General features: G+C 54.9%; 6 protein-coding genes across 6 annotated transcripts in view; 3 read left to right on the forward strand and 3 right to left on the reverse strand.

Annotated features, from left to right (window-relative positions):
- Window positions 1-1,594, forward strand: part of PTSG_00178 (glutathione synthetase) — a 2,384-nt gene extending 790 nt beyond the window's left edge. The window contains exon 2 of the mRNA XM_004998672.1: window positions 189-1,594. Within this exon, the coding sequence (XP_004998729.1) occupies window positions 189-1,316 (1,128 nt within the window). The 3' untranslated portion in view covers window positions 1,317-1,594. The remainder of the gene's footprint in view (window positions 1-188) is intronic.
- A 190-nt stretch (window positions 1,595-1,784) lies between these two features.
- PTSG_00179 (uncharacterized protein) lies at window positions 1,785-2,308 on the reverse strand (the record flags this gene model as incomplete). The annotated part of the gene is made up of 2 exons (XM_004998673.1): window positions 1,785-1,844; window positions 2,036-2,308. 2 exons carry the CDS (start codon window positions 2,306-2,308, stop codon window positions 1,785-1,787), a joined length of 333 nt encoding a protein of 110 aa, XP_004998730.1.
- Window positions 2,309-2,397: 89 nt separating this feature from the next.
- Window positions 2,398-4,968, forward strand: PTSG_00180 (ER lumen protein retaining receptor 2). Its single transcript, XM_004998674.1, has 5 exons — window positions 2,398-2,539; window positions 3,050-3,146; window positions 3,441-3,700; window positions 4,053-4,305; window positions 4,535-4,968. Exons 2-5 carry the CDS (start codon window positions 3,050-3,052, stop codon window positions 4,567-4,569), a joined length of 645 nt encoding a protein of 214 aa, XP_004998731.1. The 5' UTR covers window positions 2,398-2,539; the 3' UTR covers window positions 4,570-4,968.
- Window positions 4,866-7,192, reverse strand: PTSG_00181 (uncharacterized protein). Its single transcript, XM_004998675.1, has 2 exons — window positions 7,106-7,192; window positions 4,866-6,799 (listed from the first exon to the last, which is right to left on the reverse strand). The coding sequence occupies exons 1-2, from the start codon at window positions 7,169-7,171 to the stop codon at window positions 5,120-5,122; spliced, it is 1,746 nt and encodes a 581-aa protein (XP_004998732.1). The 5' UTR covers window positions 7,172-7,192; the 3' UTR covers window positions 4,866-5,119.
- Window positions 7,193-7,380: 188 nt separating this feature from the next.
- On the reverse strand, window positions 7,381-18,266 carry PTSG_00182 (uncharacterized protein). The gene is made up of 29 exons (XM_004998676.1): window positions 18,220-18,266; window positions 17,809-18,012; window positions 17,425-17,536; window positions 16,991-17,090; window positions 16,661-16,759; window positions 16,262-16,348; window positions 15,985-16,068; window positions 15,607-15,720; window positions 15,268-15,378; window positions 14,822-14,926; window positions 14,579-14,641; window positions 14,303-14,376; window positions 13,933-14,050; window positions 13,264-13,620; window positions 12,822-12,977; window positions 12,425-12,553; window positions 12,027-12,173; window positions 11,593-11,754; window positions 11,232-11,392; window positions 10,869-10,958; window positions 10,547-10,712; window positions 10,194-10,289; window positions 9,764-9,910; window positions 9,268-9,385; window positions 8,958-9,058; window positions 8,646-8,708; window positions 8,296-8,364; window positions 7,918-8,103; window positions 7,381-7,637 (listed from the first exon to the last, which is right to left on the reverse strand). Exons 2-29 carry the CDS (start codon window positions 17,855-17,857, stop codon window positions 7,491-7,493), a joined length of 3,411 nt encoding a protein of 1,136 aa, XP_004998733.1. The 5' UTR covers window positions 17,858-18,012; window positions 18,220-18,266; the 3' UTR covers window positions 7,381-7,490.
- A 39-nt stretch (window positions 18,267-18,305) lies between these two features.
- PTSG_00183 (uncharacterized protein) lies at window positions 18,306-20,414 on the forward strand (the record flags this gene model as incomplete). Its single annotated transcript, XM_004998677.1, has 8 exons — window positions 18,306-18,430; window positions 18,660-18,715; window positions 18,966-19,097; window positions 19,277-19,354; window positions 19,573-19,684; window positions 19,851-19,885; window positions 20,114-20,254; window positions 20,391-20,414. The coding sequence occupies exons 1-8, from the start codon at window positions 18,340-18,342 to the stop codon at window positions 20,412-20,414; spliced, it is 669 nt and encodes a 222-aa protein (XP_004998734.1). The 5' UTR covers window positions 18,306-18,339.
- Window positions 20,415-20,989: the final 575 nt, after the last annotated feature.

Below are 20,989 nucleotides of genomic sequence, written 5' to 3' on the forward strand. Positions count from 1 at the left end.
GATGTGCATGTGCGTTATAGTCGAAGGACATGAGCACTCCACATGCATGTGCTTCTGTTCTGTGTCTCAAGTTGCTTCGTGCCCCTTTGCCACACTGCCTTGCCTTTTTTCCTTGATCACCTCGCATTCCATAACACACACACACACACACGCACGCACATCACAACACACACACATGCACACGACAGGCCGCGCACGACCACTATGTTGCGGACCACCGCACGGATGGGAAGCATCCCGTGGTGGTGGCGATGATTGTGCAGCCCAACGAGTTCAATGCCTTCGACCAGCGCCACCTTGAGTTCGCTTTGCTGGAGAGGCACCAGCTGCGCATGGTGCGCGTGTCATTCGCTGATGTGCACAAGTACGGGCGTCGCGATGAGCACACGGGCCGCCTCTACATCCACTTTCCTCAGCAGACCAGCAGTGATGGTGATCGTGGTGCTAGTGATGGTGACAGTGCAGCCAAGAAGGCCAAGACCGAAGGGCAGGTGCAGCAGCAGCAACAGCAAAGCAATCGAGCAACGGAGCGCGCGCAAGGCGAGGAGGAAGTGGTGGAGGTGAGCGTGGTGTACTTTCGTGCAGGCTACACCCCGAACGACTACCCGAGCCAGGCAGAGTGGGATGCGCGCACGCAGCTTGAGCTCTCTGCAGCCATCAAGTGCCCAAACATCGCGCTGCACCTTGCCGGTACGAAGAAGGTGCAGCAGGTGCTGGCGAAACCCGGCACGCTTGAGCGGTTCATCAGCGGAGAGGACGCCACCACGCTGAGGAAGACGTTTGCTGCTCTTTACTCGCTCGACCCAGACGACTACAGCACCAGCGAGGGACAGCAGCAGGGCAATGACAGCACACGGGAAACACAGCATCAGCAGAAGGAGATGGCAAGTGTCGACGCGTTGCTGGCGGAGATCCAAGAGCACCCGGAGCTGTATGTGCTGAAGCCGCAGCGGGAAGGGGGCGGCGGCAACCACTACGGGCGCGAGGCAGCGAATATGCTTGCAGGCATGGCGCCCTCGGAGAGGTTGGCGTACATTGTGCAGAGCCGCATCCTGCCGCCCACGCAGCCGGCGCTGGTGATGCGCGATGAGCCCGTGGGCGCGCCGCAGCAGTCCACAACGGAGCTGGGCCTCTTTGGCGTGAGCGTGCGGCGGCGTGGCAAGCGGGAAGCCGGGCGTGCTGATTCTGATGCTGCTGATGAAGATCATGTGGAAGACAACGCAGGCGTGCTGCTGCGCACCAAGCAGGCGGAGAGCGATGAGGTGGGCTTTGCGGCGGGCTTTGGTGTCCTCGATTCGCCATGGCTCACAGACTAGGCCAGGCGCCAGGGGCCAGCGTGTGAATGTGTGGTTGATGATTGGCTGTGATGTGTAACAAATCAAGGCTCTGGTCTGCACTACGTTGCTGTCTGCCCGCTTGCGCTGCTGCTGCTGCTGGTGCCGTTTTTGCTGTTAGCGGTGGTGGTGGTGGGCGGCGCGGAAGTTGGAGTCGTTGGGGTTGGAGCAAGCGGCGACGCTGTTGCTGCTTCTGCATCAATGGGCACGGCCTGCCCTGCCTGCCAACACGTTGGAAGCATTCTCACGTGCCCTTGCCGATGTTGTTGTTGTTGTTGTTGTTGTTGTTGTTGTTGTTGTTGTTGTTGTTGTTGTTGTTGTTGAGGATGACGAGTGAACACAAGGCCAAAGCCATGCCTGCAAAGACGCGAGTGGTGAAAGACAGGGTTGGTTGAGTGCACGTGAGCAGCATGATACGGTGAGATGGGAAAATACACGACCACGTACAAATCAGGCGTTGGGTGGACCCCGCAAACTGTTCACCCTCGACAGTCTCCAAGCACGAAGGGCCTGTGTGTGTGTGTGTGTGTGTGTGTGTGTGTGTGTGTGTGTGTGTGTGTGTTTGATGGAGAGATCATCAGGTGTTGTCGACAGCAATAACAGCAACAGCAATTGCACACATGCGCAGCAAACACAACCACACGCACAAACACACAAACACACACACACACACACACACGCACAAGCACGCACACGCGCACACCGTGAAAGACGTCTGCACGGAAGGTGCCCTGGCGCACGACAGCGCCGTCTGCACTGGTCCAGATGCCGTAGCCGTGTCGCATGCCGTCGTGGAAGGCGCCGGAGTAAGACGAGCCGTCCATGTACACGCGGTAGCCCCGGCCCGTCATGCTGCCGTGCTCAAACTCCCCACGGTACAACAGCTGCCCTCCATGCAACAGCGTCCCCACGCCATGCGGCTTGCGCTCCGCATCGCGCTGTCCTTGGTAGGCGAAGCGGTTGTCAAACGGCATATCGACAGCGACACCATGAAGCGTAGCAGATAGAAATAAAACCGTGCGGCCCCCACGCTCCTTTGTCAAGAGCAAACTTGCTTTTGCTGCTCGCCAACACATCAAGTCAATTTTGACCTTGATCCAACGTCTCCCACCCTCCCCACTGACTGACGACAACGACGAACTGCAACCACACCACCTCATCGCTCTGGTGCTGTTGTCTCCATCGTCCAACACCGCGCTGCCAAGGTATGTGCTGTGCTGCGTTGGCTTATCTTGTGGACGCGGTTTGTTTGTTTGTTTGTTTGTTTGTGATTGGTTTACCTTTGGGATTGTGTTGGGTGGTTGTTGGCATCTCTGTCTGTTGTATGCTTCTTGTGTGCTTTGTCTCATGCACTTCTTGTTTGTGTCTGGAGCACCAACGCGCACCACCCATTCTCGCTCCTCTTTTTTTGTTGTTTCTGGTGTCGTCGTCGTTGTTGTTTAAATTGTTGTTGTTTAAGTTGTTGTTGCTGTTGTTTAGGTTGTTGTTGTTGTTGTTACGTTGTTGTTTAAGTTATTGTTGTTGTTTAAGTTGTTGTTGTTGTTGTTGTTGTTTAAGTAGTTGTTGTTGTTTGTTGTGAGTGCATTACATGCACGTTGTGTCCCTTGGTTCAACCACACTCACGCGCACGCTCACACTCACACGCACTGCACTCACATTCACGTACTTTTCCGCCCTTTGACATTTGTGTTCTTGTTTTTTTTGCCTGGGAGAAGATGTCCATGACCTTGTTTCGCCTGGCGGGCGACTTGTCGCACGTCCTGGCCATCCTCCTTCTTCTCTACAAGATCTGGACCACAAAGTCTGCTGCTGGTGAGCAAAGACAAGCTGTGTGTATGCGTGTGTGTGCATGCTCGCACAGGTTGACGTGTGATAACAGCTTGCGTGTTCAGTTCGGTTTTGTATGCATTACTTGTTTGCTTTCGTGCTGTTCCGCCACACACACACACACATACAAACTCATACGCACACACGCACACACGCACACACACACATACAAACTCATACGCACGCGCACGCACACGCACACGCACACGCACACTCTCTCACACATTCTCACACAACACACACGCACACGCTCCGCCCACGTTTGCTGTTCCTCTGCAGGCATCAGCGGGAAGACGCAGCTGATGTTCTGCATGGTGTATGTGACACGGTACCTGGATTTGTTTACGTCATTCATCTCCGTCTACAACAGCACCATGAAGGTGCTCTTCATCTCTGCCTCTGTGGCCACCGTCTACCTCATCTACTTCAAGTTCAAGGCCACGTACGATGGCAATCACGACACCTTCCGCATGGAGTTTGTCATTGTTCCCGCCCTCATCCTCGCCCTCATCTGGAACTACGCCTTTACTTTCTTCGAGGTGGGACCAATGTGGGCGCCTAATGCGGCCGCACCACACAGCACTTTTGTTTCATGGGCTATGTGTGTGTGTGTCTGTGTGCGTGTGTGTCTGTGTATGTGTCGGTGTATGTGTCTGTGTGTGTCTGTGTGCGTGTGTGTCTGTGTCTATGTGTGCCCCCCCTCTCTCTCTCACTCTGCGTGTCTGTGTATGTGTGTCTGTGTGTACATGTGCAAAGTCGGGGACCGCATGTGCTCTTGCTGCTTGTGCTTGCAAACACCTGTTGATGTTCCGGTGCCCCTCCCCCCTCCCCTGCACGAGACAGCTCACCCACAACCACGCACATGACTGTGTGTGCGCACCGCCTGCGTAGATCTCGTGGGCGTTTTCCATCTTCCTGGAGGCGGTTGCGATTCTGCCGCAGCTGTTCATGGTCACCAAGACGGGCGAGGCCGAGAACATCACCAGCCACTACCTCTTTGCGCTTGGGTCGTACCGTGCGCTGTACATCCTCAACTGGATTGACCGGTACTACTTTGAGGGCCACTGGGACCCCATTGCCGTCACCGCCGGCATTGTGCAGACGGTCCTCTATGGCGACTTTTTCTACCTCTACTTCACACGAGGTTCGCTCGCCACGATTGCTTGCTCGCCCTGACGGTGCTGGTTGGGGCCAGTGTGTGTGTGTGTGTGTGTGTGTGTGTGTGTGTGTGTGTGTGTGTGTGTGTGTGTGTGTGTGTGTGTGCGCGCGCGCGTCGCCATTGTTTGCTAGCCCAGAATGTCGCACCCTCACTCACTCACTCACTTACTCACAACAACAACAACAACAACAACACCGCCACCATGACACTGCAGTGATCAAGGGCCGGAAGCTTCAGGTTCTGCCGTGAGCAGTTGCGTGACAGCACACCAGCCCAACCCCACCCCAAACCCGTTCTCCATTCGCTCTTTCCCTTTTGTGTTGTTATCGTTGGTGCCCTGAGGTTTGTGCACGTGTGCATATGTGTGTGTGTGTGTGCGCGCGCGTGCGTGTGTGCGTGTGTGTGTGCAGGCGTTTGACGTGTAGTCGATTGTGTTGTGCGTGCGGAGTCTCTGATTGTGTTCTTTGTGGCTGCGCTTCACGGCTGTGTCGCATACATCCGCGCTCGTGTCGTGTTGTGTTTGCTTGTTTGACTGCTTGTTTTGTTTCGTGTTGCATCATCATTTCATGTATGCATGGGATCATAAACACAGCCAGTGCCAGCATCCCCCAACACAGGCGAAAAGCAGGAGCAATTACACTACATAAGCACCGCGCGCGTGCAAAGGTACGAGGAAGAGAACTCGGGTGCAAGAAGACAAAGAACAGCTAAGCAACACAACAATTAGCCACTGCACGCGCGCGCGCGCGCACACACACACACACACACACACACACACACACACACACACACACAGACATCAGTCGTCGGTGCTGGTGCTGGCGCAGTCAAAACAGAAGAGAAGAGTGCACGTGGAGGGGTCGTGGCGCTGCTTCGCTGTTCGTGCGCTGTTGTGTTGCTGTTGCACACTATCCCCCACGCTCTCGTCATCCATCACGCAATCATCATCGCCATCATCGCCATCTTCACCATCTTCACCGTGGGCTGGTGACGTGAGCTTGGCACGCTTGCAGCCCTCAATCTCACCGGCACTCCGTCCATCAACACCGGTGTCATCATCATTGTCATCACGATGATCATCAACAGCAGCAGCATCATCATCATCATCATCATCAGCAGCAGCAGCACACCTTCCCATTCCCTCTGAGAACAGGGAGCGTGCGACCTTCCTGTGTATATTCCGGTCACTGCCGTCGCCACCGCCACTGCGCTGCAGCCTGCTGCGTCTTGGGCGTCGGCCTCTTGGCTGACGCTTTGTTGGTGTTGCTGAAACGCTGTCAAACCCCTCTGCCCCAACACCAACGCCACCACCACCATTGCTGTCAGCAGTGCTTTCGTCACCGTCATCAATTGGGCGTGGGGTCACACGTCGCTTGGCGTTGTTCGCTCGACGAGTCTTGCTGTTCCTGCTGCTCTTAGTGCTCCTGCTGGTCTTGCTGCTGCGACTGCGATGGTGAGGGCGGGTGCTCGTTGGAGCAGCGGTGGTGGCGGCGGGTGCAGTGATGAGGTCGTCTGTCTGCACTTCATCTTCATGCTGGTCATCAGCAGCGATGTCGATGTTGCCATCCGCCCCGTTCCTGTCATCACCATCAACATCGCTGTTGATATCCTCCTCCTGCTCATCTTCCTCGTCGTCACTGCCACGGCGCTTCTTGCCTTCCCTGTGTGTCATTCGCGCACGCAGGATCCTGTTCACCTGCGCCACACCCGCTGCTGATGCTGCCATGGCTGCGCCGTGCTCGTCGCGTCCAAGCACCGCCAGCGCCAGTGCGCCCGTTCCACCGTATGCCGGTGACAGCGACTGGTGCAGCTCGCGTGTCGCGTCCTCGTCCTCCCCACTCACGTATCCGCTGGTGACGTGCTCGTCATCGCCGCGTCCATGCTGCCGGCCGCGAGACACGCAGCGCCGCCCAGCTGCACTTGCATCGCATGCGCGCATGTGCAACAAAGCCGGCGCTCCTTCACTGTCCTCTGCCCCGCTCACATCGCCATCATCGTTGGTGTTGCCATCGCCGGCTTCATAACCACCGATGGGCTTATCGTTCTTGTCTGCGCCACTCTCCTCGCCGCTCTCCTCGCCGCTCTCCTCGCCGCTCTCGTAGGCATAGGCGCGGTGTTGCCGGCTGGCACGCGCATGCGCACGTGTGGGCGGGCTGCCTCGCGAATGGGGCTTGTGTGTGTTGGCAGGTGCAGGCTCGCCCTCATCGCCGCTCGCGCTGTCGCTGCTATCGTCGCTGTCAAACGCTGTGTCAAAGCAAAACGGCATGTCTCGCTTTGTCTTCTGCTCGGTCGATGATGGCGGCGATGACGTGGGGCCAGAGTTGCGCGGCTTGGTGAACTTGCGTCGCGGCTTCACGCGCGTCGTTGTGCACCGGCGTGAGGAATTGGGGTTCCCTAAGCTCTCGATCAGGCCATAGTTCTCGACGATGGTGTTGGTCTCCAGATCAATCACATCCGTGTTCTCAAAAGCGTGCGAGTACTGCACACAGCAAGCAGACAGCACAACACAAGCACAATACATTGAGTGGACATGGTCGGGTGGAACAGATACACATGCACAGCCATCCATCGCTGACAAGACACAATGGGAACTCAGCGCCACCACCGCCGTCGTCACTACCACGAGCACAGAGACACAGAGAGACACAGACAGACAGAGAGAGAGAGAGAGACAGACAGACAGACAGAGACACACACACAAACGCACACGCACACACACACACACATACAAACGCACACGCACACACACGCACACACACACGCACACACGCACACACGCACACACCTTGGCGATGATGTTTTCCAAGGCGCTCTTGAAGTTGCTGATGCTTTCCAACCGTTCTTGCTCCATTGTAACTGAGTACGACCGCCAATGCCAGCCCAATCGTGGTTCGTTGTTCCGCAAATGCACCACAGACACAGCACAAGTGCTCAACTCGCTCCGCCTCACTCGCGTGTCAAGGAGAGATGCACAGCCAGGTGAAGCACGTTGGTTGGTTTGGTTTGGTGTTTGGTTTGGAAATGCTGCGGCGCCAAACAAATGCTTCTTCACTGTTTGTTGTGGAAACGGAATGTTTACGGGTAACACGGCAAATAATCGCGCCTTGACGAACTACAAAGGAGAGAGGAGAGCGTGCGAAGGAGAGATGAAACGGAACAGGGCTGCGGTGTTACTCGCCCTGCGGCTTCTCAACGGTCGTGTCATAGCGCCGAATGATCTCCATCTGAGTGATGGAGTCTGTGTTCTCATTCTGGCTGAAGGCATAGCCCGTGTAGTCCTGGGCCGTGCCACGTCCATGCATCTCAGCCCACAGTTGCTGCAAGCGCAAGCGCGCGCGCGTGTGTTTGTTTGTTTGTGTGTGAGTTTGTGAGTTTGTGTGTGTGAGTTTGTGTGAGTGTGTGTGTGTGTGTGTGAGTTTGTGTGTTGAGTTTGAGTGTTTGAGTGTGTGTGTGTGTGTGTGTGTGTGTATACGTGCATCATGCATGCAAGGGAAAGGAACTCGAATCCCACATGATCAACACATACAAGGGCTGTCACACGCGCGCGCGCCAACACACACTTAAAAACACACTTACACACCGCACACACACACCTACCTCTGGCATCTTGGCGATGACTTGGTGGCGGCGTTCGAGGCGCTGTAGCCGCACTTCCTCCGTGGGGAAGAGGAGATGACGCACAAGCACAAACACGACGTCGCGCAGCAGCGCAAGCGCAGGAATCACCAGGAAACTGAACCACACACGCGCGCTCCTGTACATGTAGCGACCAATGCCAAACACCTACAAATCGAATGGGGCGAAAGGAAGAGGGTGATGCGATCAGCGTTGAAAGGAAGCAGCACAGCAGTGATGCCGACGAAGCAGCACAGCGCGGGGTGCCGACAGAACACACAGATGTATACACACACACACACACACACACACACACACACACACACACACACACGCACACACATTCACACACGTACACACCTCGTGGGCAATGGACACGCCAGGCGCTGCCCACAGCTCAAAGTACGCAAAGGTGAAGACGAGCCAAATCTGTCAGGATGTTGATGGATTGGTGAGAAGAAGAAGCAGTGGCGGAGAGAAGTCGATGTAGCAAAGCGCCGTGTCGGGAGTGTCGACGACAAAACTGTGTGATGCGATGATAACTGGTCACTCAACACAACTAGCATGCACACAGCACGCGAAACACAGAGAGCTCTGGCCATACAGACACACACACACGTACACACAGATACAGGCACAGACACACACACACAGACAGGCACACACACACACAAACACACAGACACAGACACACACACGTGTGCACGTACGAGAGCAGAGCCCCACACGGCAATGTGGTTGTAGATAGTCCAGGACTCCGTAACCAACGCGGCCTGGTGCGCAGGTGGATGGCGGTGTAAAGACGGGCGGAGGGGAAGGAGGATGAGCACGTGGGGCCACGATGTAACAACATGGCAGAGAAGGACGAAGAGGAGAAGCCAAAGGAGTGAAGGTTGGTGATATGGTGATGTGAACACATGCGTGCAAATGGATGTATGCTCATGAATGCATACGTATTCATGCATCTCATGTCACATCATGTGTACAGCAAGGGAATGTGTTCAGAGAAGATTCAGTCCCACCTTGAGGGTGACGGTGTAAACGACAATGGAGTAGACAACGTGGCCCAGCACCCACTGCCCGCCAACCTGCCCATCGGCCGTAATCGTATCCCCGCGGAACACTGTGTGTGTGTGTGTGTGTGTGTGTGTGTGTGTGTGTGTGTGTGTGTGTGTGTGTGTGTGTGTGTGTGTGTGTGTGTGGAGAACATGAGCGATGAAGGAGAACCAATGTAGGTAGGTACAGATACAAGCCAGTGCGTACAACACACGCACACACGCACACACGCACGCAAGCGCATAGACACACAGCAAGTGGTTGCGCGCAACGCACTTTCGAGTGGGAGCCAGAAGAGGATGACAGAGTGGAAGATGCTGTTGAGGGTCCATCCCCAGAACACGCGCGTGTTGAAGTGCTCTCTTCGCGGTCCAGATTTGTACAAGTGTGGCATCTGGCGCATTGCGGACGTGTGTGTGTGTGTGTGTGTGTGTGTGTGTGTGTGTGTGTGTGTGTGTGTGTGTGTGTGTGTGTGTGTGTGTGTGTGTGTGTGTGTGTGTGTGTACACGGGTGTGTGTGTGTGTGCGCGCGTGTGTACGTGTGAGTGCGTTTTACGTATGTGTGATGTGTGAATGCGTGTGCGGATGCTTTGTGCATGTGCGTGAGTGAGCATGAGTCGCCCACCTGCACAACAGCGTACAGGAAACAATTGCGTCGGGAAAAGAGAGACGCAGCAGACGGGCAAGCACAGCACAGCACAAGAGCAATTACAGCCAAGTACGGCCGCGCGTGTGCCCTCCCCGGCGCCCGCACCATCTCTTCTCAAACTCACGGCAAGCAGGGTCTCTGCACTGAGGTGCTGATCGAAGATGCCAATTGCAACCGGTGGCAACAGCGTAAACGCCACGTTGTACGTCGCAATTGTCCACCGCTCAAACAGAATCTGGCCCGAAAAGCCGTTGCTGAAGGCATACCACAGCTGGTTGTGCGGCACACGCGGTGGCAGGGCAACGCCCGTGACGTGGAATGTGAGTTGGTTTTGTGTGTGTGTGTGTGTGTGTGTGTGTGTGTGTGTGTGTGTGTGTGTGTGTGTGTGTGTGTGTGTGTGTGTGTGTGTGTGTGTGTGTGAACAGGTGAATGCGGGAAGCAAACGACGAGTCAATTGCAGTGATGTGATAATACACAAGTGCAACAGAAACGTGTTGTACCATGCACATTTACAAGAACCAAGCAACCCCACAACACCCCAGCTTGCATCGCACCTCGATGAGGTAGAGGGCGATGTTCTTGTAGAACGAGTACAGGATAAGCATGGTCACACGACGATAACTCCACGCGCCGTGCACCAGCAACAGCCGCTGTCATCACAACACCATCACATGACAGAGATAATAATTGGTGCAATGCAGCGCAGGCACGCGTGTGTGTGTTTGTGAGGGAGTAAATCATCGCTTCAGCATCTGGTTTTTCTCGCACGCACGCTTGTACGATGATGACCCGTGACAACAAGTAGCACTCTCTCTTCCACGCACTTCCGCACACGCATTATTGTTTTCCTCTCACACACACACATACACACATACACAAACACACACACACATACACACACACGCACCTGCAAGAAGCGGAACTGGCCGATGCTGTAGTCTGAGGCGCGGGCGGCCTGCAGGCCCTCTTTGCCACTGATACCGACACCAACGTGCGCTGCTTGGATCATCGCAACGTCGTTTGCACCGTCGCCAATCGCAAGCGTAATGGCTCGCTCGTTCTCCTTCACCAGTCTGGAGAGAGGAGCGGGGGCAGCGGATGTTGATGAAGGGCATGGAAGAAGGAAGGAAGTAAGCAAGGACAGGGGTCACGCACGCACACACACACATACACACACATTCACACACGCACACACACGAACGAACGCGCGTACAAAGAGGGCTGCCCACCTGACAACTTCGGCCTTCTGCAGAGGGGACACGCGACAGCACACAACGGCCTTGCACGCTTTTGCAAGCTGCAGCCAACGCAGGCGCAGGCTGCAATGCAACACGTGCACGGAAGGAAAAAAAAAAAAAAAGGTTCACGCAAATACGCACACAGTTGGTGAGTGCAGGGTGGCAACACGAGGGACTTGACCCTGCAACAAAGCGACAATCAAATAACACTCATGGACAAAGAAAGCACACACACACACACGTACATACACACGCGCCACTCAACAGCAGCGCATCAACCATTCCCATTCCCACCACCACCACCACCACCACCACCACCACCACCACCACCACCACCACCACCGTCATCGTCACCTCTGGTCGAGAGCAAACTCGAGGGTGGGTCCGTCGATGATGAGCGCGAGCGGGCGGTCGCCGTGGTCCTCAAGCGCCTCCAGTTCGCGCTCGCACCACGCCATTGTTGCAGGCAGCGTCGTCTCGTTGGCAATCAGCAGGTCCATCGTCGAGTTCAACAGCTGGTGGGCGCATGTGTGTGTGTGTGTGTGTGAAGGAGAGTTGCGAAGGGCAATATTGTGTGGTACTCGTGCATAAATGCTGATGAACATTTGCTGTGTGTTTCCAAAAGCACACAAGCTCCACCACCACCACCACTTCCATCATCGCTGCCGCCACAACTGCCCCCTCCACCACCCCATCAGCAGTATCAAAGACGTACGCGACAGGAGAAGCCAATGTTGATCGCCGTCTCCTGCTTGTCGCCCGTGCAAACCCAGATGTTGATGCCTGCGTTTGCCAGCGCCTGAATGGTCTCGGGCACCTGCTCCTGTAACCGGTCCTCAATCGCCGTCGCGCCGAGCAGAAACAGGTCCTTCTCAATCTGTGGTGTTGTTTCGGGAGCAGGTGTCGGAGATGGTGAGAGGAAGTGTGAGGGCATGGGCATGCTGCCTTCCACAAAACAGCGCCATGCGAAGCATCGCCACGCGCACACATTTTGAGCACTCGTAAACATGAGCACACAACACGTACAGGCAAAGATAAACAAACAAAAAAAGAAAAACAAACCAAACCAAAACAAGACAAACAAACAAACAACCAAACAAACAAACACACAACCAAATCAAACAAAACAGGACGAGACGAGACGCGCACCAGCTCTGCGGCGCGGTCGAGCTTTGCGGCGCGGTCGTGGATGGCGGTGCTCGCTTCCTCGTACACGCGCGCCCACTCGTTGTACTCTTCCTCTCGCAGCAGACGCACGCCGACACACAGCGTTCGCAGGCCCTCCGTGGCGAACCGCTGGAGAGGGCGAGAGAGCAGGTTGAAGGGCGGGGAAGCGGGCAGGTACACGCACGGAATGTATACGAGTATGGTGTACAGCGGAGATTGTGAGATGCGGAGGACTCATGCACGCAAACTGCTGAATCCACGCACACGTACAGACGAAGGGTTTCCTTACCCGTAACCCCACGCATGTACACATGCACACACACACACACACGCACACACACACACATGCACACACACACACAACAGACACGCACACGCACGTGTAAGTGTTCCTTTGTGGCATCTGCAAAGGGCTGGTTCTGACTGAGGCGCTCGAAAATGACGGAATCGGCACCCTTGGTCAGCAGCTTGATGGCCCCGCTCTCATCACGGACAATCACAGACATGCGCTGGATTGGATGCGCAAGGCGCCATGGAGGAGGAAGGGTTGTGAAGATGAGAAATGCGATAGTGAAGATGAGAACACACGCAAGCAAAAAGCTCACACACACACACACACACGCTCACACACACACAAATCTGCGTGCACTTGCCACGCAAACACACATGCACCAAGTACACACGCCACATACACACACGCGCGTATACATAACATGTACTCAAGCAACAGACGCCCAAGCAACAGTGCGCCACACCAACAGTGCCCACGCGACCAACCTTGCGAGTGGAGTTGAATTCAAGAACGTTGAGGATGAAGAATGTCTCATCGGAGCCGAGAGCATTGATGACCACGCGATCTGGCTGACGCACGTTGAAGGAAAACCCCAGGCGCTTCACTGCAGACACCAGCGCAGCCTCGTCCGGCGACGCAGCCTGGGGGGTGGTGGTGGTGGTGGTGTTGGGCGTGAAAGTGGCGGTGGTAATGGTGGTGAAAGTGGGTTGTAAGATGCTTGGGTCGAGTTTGAAGCGGCGAAAGGATCAAAGGTCAACACACACACACACACACACACACACACACACACACACACACACACACACACACACACACACACACACACACACACACACACACACAGACACACGCACACACACACACACACACACACACACGCATCACAACAACAACAACCCCCCGGCCCTCATCCCGCCTCTGCCGGACCTGGTACACAATGACATCTGGATCCGTCCTGTCGCGTTCAGGGATGACAGTGTGGCAGACCGCGAGCAGCGTGAGCCATTCGCGAATCACCGACGCCGTGTCGTGACCAGACGTCAAGTTGTCCAGCAGCGCCGGGTCGGAAAACACGCCCGGGTCCTGCTGCACGTCCCCATATGCAACGCCGGCAATGCTGCACTTGAGAAACACCATCTCGTTGCACGTGAGCGTGCCGGTCTTGTCGGAAAAGATGTATTGCACCTGGCCCAGCTCCTCGTTCAGCGCGGACGTGCGCGCGCGTGCGGGTGTGTCTGTCGCTTCGTCGTACATCTCAACGTCGTTGTTGATGAACACAAGCGCCTGAAATGTGACACGGCAACCAACGGTTCAGGTGGGGGAGTTAATCCATTGGTTTGTTTTCTTGTTGGTTGGTTGGTTTGTTTCCTTGTTGGTTGGTTGGTTGGTTGGTTGGTTGGTTGGTTGGTTGGTTGGTTGGTTGGTTGGTTGGTTGGTTGGTTGGTTGGTTGGTTGGTTGGTTGTGTGGTGATGTGCGCGTGCTTGCGTGCGTAAGTGTGTTTACAGACATGCGTGTGCGTGTGTGCATGCGCGTGCATACAAGAGATTGAAAGCAGCGCTTGCCCTCGCTTCACCTCAGCAGTTGTCGCTACTCACCTGAAAGTACTTGACAATATCGAGGGTGATGATGAGGGAGATGGGAATGAGGTTGTTGAAGAGAATCATAAACGTGAACAGTGTCAGCCCCGGGCTCAGTGGAGGTTTGGACTTGAATCTGCGATGCACGTGACCGTGTTGACAGTGGTGGTGTTGAAAGGGGTGAGGTGAGGAGGCGTGTTGGCCAATGAATGGGATGAGGTGGTGAAGGACCTCCCATACGCAGGGACACATACAACGTGTGTGTGTGTGAGTGTGAGTGTGTGAGTGTGTGAGTGTGTGAGTGTGTGTGAGTGTGTGCGTGTGTGTGTGTGTGTGCGTGTGTGTGTGTGTGTGCGTGTGTGTGTGTGTGCGTGGTTGATTGACTCACCCCAAGTACCAGTCGCTCCTGTGCTCGCCGGTCCACACAGCGTATGCAATCGTGCACATCACAGCGAGCGACACCTGGCGATGGCCAGCCGAGTTACAAGAGAGCACACACACATGACGTTGCAGGGGCAAGCGATGTGAGCAATGGGCGTGATCACGATTGGTGGTTCTTGCATGGAGCATCTAAATTATACAGCCTTGCTTGCGCACGCGCACCGTGATACAACAACGATCAGCACACGCACGGTGCAACGCAGCACAACAAACACAATCTCACCAGTGTGAAGAAGAGGTAAATGATCTGACGGTTGTACACATCATCCACGTTGCTCCGCTTGATCTGCACCACATGGAGACAAGCACACACACATGCATGAGTCATGTCATGTCATGTCGCACGTGAGGGGCATGGGCACGAACACGGCGCAGCAAGTTACACCAGATGGCCATTTGCTCTCAGCGTGCAGTTCAGCAGCAGCACCACCACCACCGCCACCGCCACCGTTGTAGCGGCACGCACCGGGGCAGCCTTGTTGTTCTTGAGCAGTTTCGACTCGTGGCCCGTGAACACAACAACACCGTACACCCACGGCGTGTTCTTCAACTGCGCGCCGCGCTGCAGGAACTGGTGGGCGGTGGCACCAGCAGCAGCAGCAACAACGGCACATATGGGGGGGGGGGCACGGAGAGGGGTGGCGGGGTGAGAATGGATGCATTGGCATGAGGTAACGGTGATGTTTAGGCGGCGGCGACGGGTGTGGAGAAAACAGAATGCGCATGTTCCTCAAACAAGCCAACACAGTACAGTTTCAGACACACACACACACGCAAAACACACAGACACACACACAGACACACACACACGCAAAACACACAGACACACACACACAGAGACACACACAGACACACGCACACACACACACACAAAACACCGCGAAATGGGCAGAGTGCAGGGAATGGGCCAACCTGGTCGGCGCCGAGAGGAACGACGTTCTCGCTGCCGTCTGGCCGCGTGATGATGATGTTGCCGACGAACTTGTACAGCCGTTCGTTCGGCGTCTCGCACTCAACACGCGCCTGCACCACGCACAAAGGGAAGGGGAAGGAGGGTGTGTTTGTTCATGATTGTATTGTGTAAGAGAGTGAGTGTGCGAGTGAGAGAGAAAGTGTGTGTATGCTCAGTGTGCGGTCGGTTATGACATTGACTCGTTGACGATAACAACAACCGTGCTATATCTCATACACACGCACATGCACATGCACACGCACACGCACACGCACACGCAAGTGTACATGCCCACGGACCTGCAGCGTCCTGATGCGTTCGCGAGTGAGGAGGTGCGCTGTCTGCGGGTGGCCCTGTCTGATCTTGAGGTTCGTCTCACCGTCCAAGTTTGCCGTCTCCACATAGCACATCGCCTGCAGCAGCAGCAGCACGTGTTGGCGGGAGGGGGTGAGGAGGGCGTGGCGTGGTCGTCAGCCACGGCTGATGTGGCAGACATGCAGACAACCGCACGGGAAGATGCACACAGACGTGCACACACACACTTAACGAACACACACACACACACACTTAACACACACACACACACACACACACACACACACACACACACACACACACACACACACACACACACACACACACACACACACACACTTAAGGCACATGGCACACAGTACCTCTGGCTCAGAGGAGGAGAGGAGGACGAGGTCGGCGGGGAAATATTGGTTGTTGAGCACCTTGACAACATCGCCAACGCGCACCTTTGCATGATGTGCGTACATGTGTTGTGTGTGTGTGTTTGTGTGTGTGTGTGTGTGGTGTGAAGGCATCAAAAAGCAGCACAACAGATGGCCGAAAGACCGCCCAGTAAAGTACACACAGATACACACAAGCACATACACACAAACACACAGACAGACACAGACAGACACACACACACACATGCACGTGTACCTCAGTCCATCTGGCGGTGCGGAAGGTGAGGTCGCGAAACACTTTCACTTTCCGGCGGTTCACTTCGTTGTCGGCCTTGTGGCGTTTCTGGTCGTGTCGCCACGAGCGCGCGTGGCAGCGGGATGGAGGGTGGGTGAGTCGGGTGAAGTCACAAACGTGCGTGCATGTCTGGTGCTACTGCGTGGGTGACATGTAACTGCAATCACCAACAAAACAAAAAGCAACGAGGGAGGCACGTGTAAACAAGCACACACACGCACGCACACACATACACACACACGGACACAGACGCACAAACGCACACAGACGCACACAGACGCACAAAAGCGCGCGCACACACACAGACGCACAAACGCACACATACTCATGCACATACACATACACACACGCAACTCGCACAAAGTCTTCGGCGAGTTCCTTGACGGCGGTCATGATGAGAACAATGGACAGCGGCAGCGCTGTTGTCCATTGGCCCGTCGGCGACACGTTGGGTATTTGCTGACGGGAGACAACAACCCGCGTATGGCAGACAGGGTGTGTATGTGTGTGAGCTTCACAAGAAGACCCATGTCATCGACATGGCCACACGTGCACAGCCGCTCGCAGACAGAAGCATCGACAACCACACAAGCATCCGCACACAACAAGCACCCACAAACACCCACAAACGTAGAAACACAGCATATGAACACATGCATGGACATGCGCAAACAAAGAACAACGGCGCACCTGAATCAGGGCGATGAAGAGGAAGAACAGGTTTGCATGGCGGCTAAACTGCTCGTAAAGAAACTTTGGAAAGAACGTGGCCAGGTTGTACTTGGCCGTGCTGTGTGTGTGTGTGTGTGTGTGTGTGTGTGTGTGTGTGTGTGTGTGTGTGTGTGTGTGTGTGTGTGTGTGTGTGGTGTGTGTGTGTGTGTGTGTGTGTGTGTGTGTGTGCGTGTGTGTGTGTGTGTGTGTGTGTGTGTGTGTGTGTGTGGTGATGCGATGCAAGCGCCACGTGGGCGAGGATGTGAGCTGCCGTGCAAAGCAATGGCCAGGTGCGACGTAAGACAGCGGGCAAAATGTCAGCAGGCCCTTAAGCTGCCACAACAAAAGCGGACACACACAACACGACACACACGCGCGCGCGCCTGCAAACGTGCATATGTTGTTCACATCACCTGATGCGGTTTGAGCAGAAGTTGTGGTGTTCATTTGCACCATGCTCCTTGACCACGAACGCGCGTTGGGCTTCTTCCCCATTCAAATCAAACTCGGTGCTCGAACCTGACACTGCTTACAACACACGTGCGAATGATGGTTGTTGTTGTTTATGTTGTTTATGTTGTTGTTGTTGTTGTTGTTGTTGTTGTTGTTGTTGTTGTTGTTGTTGTTGTTGTTGTTGTTGTTGTTGTTGTTGTTGTTGTTGTTGTTGTTGTTGTTGAGGAGGAGGAGGAGGAGGAGGAGGAGTGGGTGCAAGACAGGGTTGTTTAGCTGTCGAGACATGGAGTGTCAACATGACACACACACACATGCCATGTCACACACACACAACACGCACACACCTGAGATTGGGTTGTGGGGTGCATCCACAATGTCGTCTTCCAACTCCATGACTGTGGTGCAAACCGAGAGGGCAAAGGGCGCAGTCGAAATGACACCAGCAGTCGCAACGGTAGTGTCACGGCAGCAGTGGCAGCTGACACGGTGTGTGTTGCTGCGAATTCCCAAGCAAGCAAGCACGCGCAAGGAAGGACCGCTTCCCTTTGCTGTCACGTCAACAGGAAGAAGAGGAGGAGGGGTTGGTGGGAGTTCAGGTGGGCGATGTGGGACAACAAATGGCTGGTGAGCGTGTGCCGGGTTCGATGTGTTTGATGTGCTGCGTTGGAAAGCAGACCACCACCAGCATCGCAGCTGATGAAGCAAGCCGCAAACACAAACAACACAAACACTCCACTTTCCCACCACCAACCCACCAGCCACTGCTTTCTCCTCAAATCCGCGAAATCGCCGATGCAGTTTTGGAAGATTTGTGGTTATCTTCCATTAATTTTCATGTCCGCTCATCGCGCCCACACAACAACACAACGACGGAGATGGGCAGCAAAGGCGATGGCGGTGGTGGGGATGAAGACGAACTGAAACACCTATTCGAGGGCCTGTACATATTCCACGTGCCACCCACAGGTGTGGTGTGTATGCGCGTGTGTATGTGTGTGTGTGTGTGTGTGTGTGTGTGTGTGTGTGTGCGTGTTGTTTGACTTGTATGTGCGAGTTGTTTGACTTGTATGTGCGTTGTGTGGCTGAGCACGGAAAGCAGATCTCTTGTGTGTTCTTGTGAGGTTGTGTGTATGATTTGAGATTGATGTGCCATTCGGGGATGACGTGACCGCTTTTGGGTGTGTGCTTGTTCCAGGCGCTGTCAACCCGCGGTTACACGCGGCATACCCGCCGCTGGATGAGCATTCTGTGGTGGGTGTTGCGAGGGGGCTGACTGATTAAGCTGCTGGGATTGGGCTTGTGTATGATCTCTCATGCGTTGTGTTTCTGAATGCTTCTTGTTGAGTGGTGGTGGTGGTGGTGGTGGTGGTGGTGGTGGTGTGTGTGTGTGTGTGTGTGTGTGTGTGTGTGTGTGTGTGTGTGTGTGTGTGCGATCTCTTGGTTACTGTTGTGTACCTCTTACACATTCACACATGCACATTGCCGCTCAATGTGCCCGTAGGTCCCCGAGGATAAGCTGGCACTGTTTTGTTTCCCTTACGACACATCCCACGCCGTTGGACTTCAGCGCCAGTTCTTCACGTTTGGGCTGACAACTGCTAGCAGCGCTCTTTTCTATGGATACTGTTTGCAAGTGAGTTACTGCTTCGCGTTTTGGAGTGCACGTGCAGTGAGATGCGGTGTGTGTGTGTGTCTGTGTGTGTCTGTGTGTGTGTCTGTGTCTGTGTGTGTGTGTGTGTGTGTGTGTCCTCTTCTGCTTTTTGTTTGGCTGTTCAAGTTGGCATTCACGCTGTGCGGATTTACGTGCTGCAGGAGCAACCTGCAACCCCAGCGTCAACTGCCGTCTTATTCTGTCTAGTATCGCGCCTGCCCTGGCACGTCTTCTTCCGCGTGAGTGTGTGTTTGTGTTTGTGTGCATGTATTTGTGTTGTGTACGTGTGTTTGTGTTTGTGTGTATTTGTGTTGTGCACGTGTGTTTGTGCATCTGCCAGATTGCTGCTTGGTGTATTGCATGCCCGCGTAGACCAGCACGTTTGCCACGGCCGTGCTCAAATCTCTTCTCCCACGCCCCACGCACACACACACACACATACATGGCATGTACGCAGCGACTGTTGGGTGTTGTTGCCGACTCGTATGATGTGGAGAAAGGGTTTGGCAGCTCGACCTTCCTCGATGCTCTCCGGACGGCCCCCGGCGTCTCCCTCTCGGCCCCACTCGGTACAGACTGTGACCTAACGCGCAGTGTGCATGTGTGTGTATGTGTGTGTGTGTGTGTTGTTCAGCGTGCAAGATGCGCAGTGTTTGTCTCTTTGGGTGCACCTCCCTCACCACATGTACGCACGCAATGTGCGTTCTGCTGTCATGTGCTGACTTGTATTGTTAGCCCAAGCCATCACCATCTCTCCGCCATCACAGAAGGTGAGGCACGCCGCTGTGCATGTCGCTCATGTCATGGTTGATGCACACGCTCCTGGGACGCGCAAGAATAGCCAAACTACACACACATGCGCAGCCAGTCACTCACACGTATCCACACGTATCCACACGCATTCACACGCATCCACACGCATCCATACGCATCCATACGCGTTCATGTGCACCTCATCCCCCACCCCCTTACCCCCTACCTGCACACCCGATACGCAGATGGTGCTGCTGCACACGCCAGACTGCCGGCGTCCGCTCGTGCATTCCGCACTGCCGCTCGTTGACACGCTGGTGAACCGCTTGTCGGCGCCAAACCTCATGCAGGTCTTCGCATCCCTCCTCACAGAACGCAGGATCATCGTACGTGCAATGGGGGGGGGGGTGACGATCGTGTTGATCGAGTGATGGATGGTCGTGGGTGGTGGCGGTGGTAATAAGCGATGAGTGGTCGTGGGTGGTGATGTGGCGTTGAATGCGCTGATGTGCATCTGCATAGCATGAGGAGACACGAACGGTCTGATTATTCCCTCGTATTGTCGCAATGTGCACTGTGCACGCCTTGCCATTACTTGTCGCCGCAAACCGGCTCCCTCACACACACACACACACACACACACACACACACACACACACACACACACACACACACACACACACACACACACACACACACACACACACACACACACACACGATGGCTGTCTGCAGTGCGACGCTGCCTTTCCTGATTGGGGTGCACTCGTCGCTGATGGACGTGGTGTCCGCACTTCCGCTTGAAGCGCACGTGCACGTGAATCTCGACACGAATGAGGTGTTTTCGCCCTTCAACGACGCAGATGTGCTTCCGTCGCAATATGTACGTCCACGCAGTTGGAGGAGGACGAGGAGTGCATGGTGATATGCAGAATTGGGGTTGAAGAATTGGATCTTCTCATCATTGTGTGTGTGTGTGTGTGTGTGTGTGTGTGTGTGTAACTTCAGGTGGCAGACGCCTCAACGATCATCAAAAACATTCGAAGTGAGTGGAACTGTGCGTGTGTTGATTGCATCGCGCCGACATTTCAACACCTATTGCACATGCACGTGTGATCTCGT

The sequence above is a fragment of the Salpingoeca rosetta genome, assembly GCF_000188695.1.
Source record: "Salpingoeca rosetta unplaced genomic scaffold supercont1.1, whole genome shotgun sequence".
Lineage (NCBI taxonomy): Eukaryota > Choanoflagellata > Craspedida > Salpingoecidae > Salpingoeca > Salpingoeca rosetta.